Source organism: Gorilla gorilla, chromosome 12 (genome assembly GCF_029281585.2).
Source record: "Gorilla gorilla gorilla isolate KB3781 chromosome 12, NHGRI_mGorGor1-v2.1_pri, whole genome shotgun sequence".
Taxonomy (NCBI): Eukaryota; Metazoa; Chordata; class Mammalia; order Primates; family Hominidae; genus Gorilla; species Gorilla gorilla.
The window spans coordinates 79,120,715-79,127,360 of NC_073236.2; the positions used below are offsets into that span (position 1 = coordinate 79,120,715).

A 6,646-nucleotide genomic window follows, 5' to 3' on the forward strand; every position below is an offset into this window, starting at 1 on the left:
CTAATTTTTTTATATTTTTAGTAGAGACAGGGTTTCACCTTGTTGGCCAGGCTGGTCTTGAACTCCTGACCTCAGGAGATCCACCCGCCTCAGCCTCCCAAAGTGCTGTGATAACAGGCGTGAGCCACTGGTCCCGGCCTCATCCATCTACTTTCTAGATTCCAAAATTGTATTGACATCTCTCGTATTCTTCTATCACTGCTCTCGTTTTCTCTGTTCCATAGGTTTATGCATTTTAAACCCTTTGTTGTCATTTTAGTGAGAATTCAAGAGGAAACAGAAATAAATGCAGCTGGAGAACCATCCCACCATCCCGACCACAACTGATCTTCCCTGGACACCATGAACCACGCTGTCCAAACCGTCTTCACTCCCGCCAACACCAGCCACCCCCTCAACTATGAAATGCTCAAGGAGGAGCATGAAGTGGCTGTGCTGAGGGTGCCCCACAACCCTGCTCCCCCGACATCCACCGTGATCCACATCCACAGTGAGACCACTGTGCCCAACCATGTCGTCTGGTCCCTGTTCAACACCCTCTTCATGAATTGGTGCCACCTGGGCTTCATAGCATTCACCTACTCCGTGAAGTCTAGGGACAGGAAGATGGTTGGCGACCTGACCGGGGTCCAGGCCTACGCCTCCACCGCAAAGTGCCTGAACGTTTGCACCCTCATCCTGGGCATCCATGTGACCACAACACTCATCATCCTTTTCACCAGTAGTTCTATGATAATATTCCAAGCAATTTCTCAAATGATAAAGAATCTCCAAGGCCAGCAGTAGCGCCCAGGTACTCGCCGTCCATTGCGGGCCCTGCACCCTGGGCCTGAGTTCTGTATCAGCCCTTTATTCTCACACACTTTTCTACAATGGCATTCAATAAAGTGCACGTGTTCCTGGAAAAAAGAAGGAAAGAAAGAAATGCAGCTGTTCAGTCCTCCACATTCAGCCCAGAGGTCTTTATACTCTGAACCCACTTCAGCCAGACTTTTATCCCTGCCACTTTGCTGAAACTGTTCTTATCAAGGTCAAAACTTTGCCTAATCCACTGGTCAATTCTCAAGCCTTATCTTACTTAAAGTTCTCAGTAGGATTTGATACGATTAATCCCTTCTCCTTGAAGCCCTCTCTGTCTTTCCTGCTGTCTCGGTATCTTTTTCTGGCATCTCTTTCTTACCTCTAACTGTTGTGTGCCCTTGGGCTCAGTTCTTTTCTTTCTTCTCTACTTATATTCTCTTGGGTGACATGCGGTCATGTGGGTTTAAATACCATCTATTTGCCAATATCTATTGGCTGTCCATATCCGTGGGTTTTGCGTATATGGAGTCAACCAACTGTGGATCAAAAATATTCAGAAAAAAAATGTGTTTGTACTGAACACGTACAGACTTTTCTTGTCATTATAGCAAGAATGACAATTAAACGATAAAGTATAACAACTATTTACATAGCATTTGCACTGTATTAGGTACCATATCAGTAATTTAGCTATGATTTAAAGTACACAAGCCAGATGCAGTGGCTCATGCCTGTAATCCCGGCACTCTGGGAAGCTGAGGCGGGTGGATCGCTTGAGGTCAGGAGTTCAAGACCAGCCTGGCCAACATGGCAAAACTCTGTCTCTACTAAAAATACAAAAGTTAGCCAGGCATGATGACATACACCTGTAGTCTCAGCTACTTGGGAGGCTGAGGCAGGAGAGTAACTTGAACCCGGGAGGTGGAGGTTGCAGTGAGCTGAGATTTGCACCACTATACTCCAGCCTGGGTGACAGAGTGAGACTTTGTCTCAAAAAAAAAAGAAAAAAAAAAAGTACACAGGAGAATATGTATTGGTTATATGCAAATACTACACCATTTTTTTGTTTATTTTTGAGACCGTCACCCAGGGTGGAGAACAGTGGTGCAATCATGGCTCACTGCAGCTTTGACATGTCTGGCTTAAGCAATCCTCTTGCCTCAGCCTCCTGAGTAGCTGGAACTACAGGCGTGAGCCACCACACTGGGCTAATTTTTGTATTTTTCACAGAGATGGAGTTCCGCCATATTGCCCAGGCTGGTCTCCAACCCCTGGGCTCAAGTGATCCTCCCACCTCAGATTCCCAAAATGCTGGGATTACCAGATGTGATGAGCCACTGCACCTGGCCTACTACACCATTTTGTATCAGGAACTTGAGCATCTGTGGATTTTGGTATCCCCAGGAGGTCCTGGAACCAATCCCCCTGGATAACACAGTCAATGGTACATATCTTCAGCGCCAACCTCTGTAACACCCTGGAGCTTCATACTTGCATATGTTTACCCATCTACCTGAGACTTCCCATTGGAAGTCCAATAAGTGTCTCAAATTGGATCTCTTCAAAATAGAACTTGCTTTTATCCTTCAAATCTCCTACCTCAGTCTTCTCCATTTCAGTATATACTACGAAGATTCACCTAGATTTTGCTTGGGTTGAACACCCACGGGTCATCTTTGGTTAGGCTATTCCCCTGACACCTACATTAATCCAACCACATCATCCAATTTCATCTCCAAAATATATCTTGGTTGGTCAGGCACAATGACTCACGTCCATAATCCCAGCACTTTGGGAGGCTGAGGTGGGCAGATCATTTGAGTCCAGGAGTTCAAGATCAGCCTGGGCAACATAGTGAGACCCTAAAAAATTAAAAAAAAAAACACCAAAAAAAAAAAAAAAAACAGCAAAAAGAAATCCAAAACAAATCTTGGTCAAACGACTTCTCTTCTCACCATGTCCTCTGCTGCTCCCCTAGTCCAAGTCACCCCTCTCTTACCTGGACTCCTGTCATGGCTGCCTGTCTTCTGATTTTTCTGCCATCATTCTTGCTCCTTTCCCATACCTGCAGTCTATTTTTTGCAAGCAGTGAGAGTGTTATTTATTTATTTCTTTAGTTAGTTATCATTTTAGAGACAGGGCCCCACTCTGTTGCCTGGGCTGGAGTTCAGTGGTGTAATCAAATCTCACTGCAGCCTCAAATTCCTGGGCTCAATCCTCCTGCCTCAGCCTTCTGAGTATCTTGGACCACAGGCATGAGCCACCGTGCCTGGCTGAGAGTGCTCTTTACAAAGAGCAAGTCAGCCAGGTCACCCCTACTCACAGCCATCCAATGGCATCCATCACACTCTGGATGAAACCACCTGCTTACCAATGCTTACAAGGCTTAACAAAGACAGGTCCCCACCTCCCTCTCAACCTCACTCTCACACCATTCTGGTCACACCAGCCTTTGTGCTTTTCCTTGACATGCCCAGCTCTGCCCTTCCTCAGATCTTTATGTTTCTTCTTTTGCCTGATGCTTTCCTTGCAGATCTTTATGTCATTCACATATCTGCTTAAATGCCATCTCCTCAAAGAAGACTTCTCTGGCTATCCCACCTAAAAAAAGCTCCTTTCCTCATCAGTCTCCATCTCCTTAGATAGCTGCCTGCTTCTGGCCGGGGGCAGTGGCTCACGCCTGTAATCCCAGCACTTTGGGAGGCCGAAGCAGATGGATCACTTGAGGTCAGGAGTTCGAGATCAGCCTGGCCAACATGATGAAACCTCGTCTCTACTAAAAATACAAAAATTAGCCAAGCTTGGTGGCGGGTGCCTGTAATCCCAGCTACTAGGGAGGCTGAGGCAGGAGAATCACTTGAACTCAGGAGGCGGAGGTTGCAGTGAGCTGAGATTGCACCACTGCACTCCATCCTGCGTGACAGAGTGAGACTCTGTCTCAAAAACAAAAGAAAAGAAAGGAAAAGAAAAGAAAAGAAAAGAAACAAACAAGATAGCTTCCTGCTTCGTTGAGGTCTTCATTCCCCTGGAGAAGGCTCCTCCAAGTAATGACCACCGTGGCCATTGCCAGGGAAAGGGTGTCATCATGACACCTGGTGCTGAATATCCCACCAGACAGGATGAGTGCCTAGAAAATCAATGTGGCATTTTTTTTGTATCCTGAGTTTATAAAGCGAAACTCACACCTGCTGACTAAGAGAGCTCTGTGGTCAGAGTACATGTCCTCCCTGTATTTTATTTTATTTTTACCATTGTCTGATGTGAATTGGCCAGAGCGGGTAAGACAGAGGAAGGGTGACCTGCCTGTATTGTAGATTTAGGGAGTGCAGAGAGACATTCTGTCGGGAAAATGTGTGTAGACTGGGAAGGACATGCCAATCAGGAAAGAGCCCATAAAACTGACTTTTGAAAAAGTTTGTATAAGACCAGACCATAATGACTTCATCTTCTGGCTCTACTAATTCTCTTCTTGGCTTCACACTGAGATTCAGATTAAGCAGCGGTTGACTCGAGCCAACTGCACTCAGCACTGGGGGACTTGGACATCGGTTGAGTTTGGAGAGACACCAGCTGCGGGAAGGAGGAATTTCTGCCACACTCCTATTTCGGGGGTGTACTTGTGCTTGAGGAGCAGCCAGGATTTCTCTGGGATCTTTCCTTGAGAAGGGGCTGCAAGAACCGAGATCCCTAGCCATGACCTGGCCAATGAAGGCTGTCAGGACGGGGAGGATTCAGTCCATCAACAAACAACTTCTCAGCCAAGATGGAGAGTACACGTATTGAGTGCAGACCACGTACCCTGCAGGTGCTATGTAATGTGTTCTACCTGTGTGATCACAGAAATCCTGGCACTGGTCCTGGGAGGGTCTATTCTGCTACATTACCCCAGTCATTTACTCATTCATGTAACAAACACTTACTATGCACATATATGTTCCAAGCATTCTTTTTCACTCCTGAAACTGTGGTTACAAGGGAGAAAAAGGCCAAGTGATTGCTTTCACAGGGCTTATAGCCAGGTGGCGGGGATGCCAAGTAGACAAACAAATACACGAGGCAAGGTGATAAAAGCAGAATCGTGGCCGGGCGCGGTGTCTCACTCCTGTAATCCTAGCACTTTAGGAGGCCGAGGCAGGTGGATCACATGAGATCAGGAGTTCGAGATCAGCCTGACCAACATAGAGAAACCCCATCTCTACTAAAAATACAAAAAAATAGCTGGGCTTGGTGGTGCATGCCCGTAATCCCAGCTACTTGGGAGGCTGAGGCAGAAGAATTGCTTGGATCCAGTAGATGGAGGTTGCGGTGAGCTGAGATCGTGCCACTGCACTCCAGCTTGGGCAACAAAAGCAAAACTCCGTCTCTAAAAAAAAAGCAGAATCAAGAGACAGGTCAGTGATTGTCCAAGTGTGGTCCACAGAACTCTGGGAGTTCCTAAGACCTTTTCAGGAGGTCCAGGAGGTTGAAACAACTGTATTTGCACAAAAATATTGATATGTTATTTGCCTTTGTCACTCTTGTGGCATAGCGGTCCTCAAATTGGCTCTCTGGGCAGGGGTCATGAATGTCACTCTAGGGAGGCACAGCCCCAAGCCTGAGAAGAACCCCAGGGACTTAGTGAATCTGTCTCTGGGGCATCTCTCCTTGTAATGGGGCTATGAGCTGACGCCCAGGCTCTAAGGAGACAGTGCTGGCTGGTGCCACCCAACAGGAGGTTTCATCCTACTCTTTGAATCCCAGGAAGACTCTCCTGGGGTTTCACCTCTTACTCCCACTCTTACAATCATAGGACTCGCATGAGGAGCCTGGGAAGTGAAAGCTGGGGCCATGTGTGACAGCAGCTATGAGAAGCAGAGAACTCTCAGGCCCCAGTCTGCAGCCCCAGACCTTTCATGCCAGTGTTCAGGGCACTGAATTGTCATGACTTGGTTTCTCCTGGCAGAATCGCAGGAGGCACAAAGTCGGAAGTTGGATCACTCCCCAAATGAGTTGTTGAGGCTCCGTGTGACATGATGACGTTTGCTGGGCCACTCAGCAAATTGTTCCCCCAGTAGACCTGCCTCACAGCTCGACAGTCTGTCAGCTGCGTTTATTGGGAACCTGCTAGCAATGTGAATTGGTAGGCAGTCCAAGCACTGCAGTAGCAGTTCCCAAGAGTTGCGGACTAAGTTATCTATCTATCAAATCCTGTCTCTCTGTTGACATCTGGGAAAACCAGGTGACACCCACACACCTGAGGCCTTGGCAGCAGCCCAATTAAAGGTTGCAGTTTTTCTTTAGTTACTTTCTGACCTTGGAGTTTGAGAATGTAGGTATTGGGCTTTGCTTCTGTTCAAACTGCATGGATGTTTCAAAGTCTAAGCGTTTGAAAATTAACATAGTCGGATGTACATACACATGCATTACACGTGTTCCTGGGTCACTTTCAGTAGGACCTAGATTGATCCTTGCATGGTGACTGATCACGGAGCACTCACTTATTTCCACAGGCAGAAGAAACCTGTCCAGAAAAAACCCCGAGCATACCACTGGATAAAGGTTTAAATGGGCTTTCTGCCAGTGAACTGCATTTGATAGTTACGTGGGTGCAGCCCATGGCAAGAATCCACACAGCTCACAAGAGATCTGTGGGGCCCTGGGATGTTGCAATGTCACTCTGTCTGGGTAAGTGACAGCCAGGATGTGGGATTTGGTGATTATTTTTGGTTTGGTTTGTTTCTAGCTCAGAAGAAAGACTATATATAACATTGAGAGAGGCATAACTTCCAGATTGTCAAGGTTGGTGCTAATAGTGAATGATATACTAATATATGTTACATGGAATCACAAGCTTGCAAGAGCAACG

The 6,646-nt window shown here is 46.8% G+C and overlaps 1 protein-coding gene across 1 annotated transcript; it reads left to right on the top strand.

The window, feature by feature from the left end:
• The first annotated feature begins 304 nt into the window (after positions 1-304).
• On the top strand, positions 305-1,381 carry LOC101150658 (interferon-induced transmembrane protein 3-like). Its single transcript, XM_055377940.2, has one exon. The coding sequence runs from the start codon at positions 343-345 to the stop codon at positions 784-786; it is 444 nt and encodes a 147-aa protein (XP_055233915.2). The 5' UTR covers positions 305-342; the 3' UTR covers positions 787-1,381.
• Positions 1,382-6,646: the final 5,265 nt, after the last annotated feature.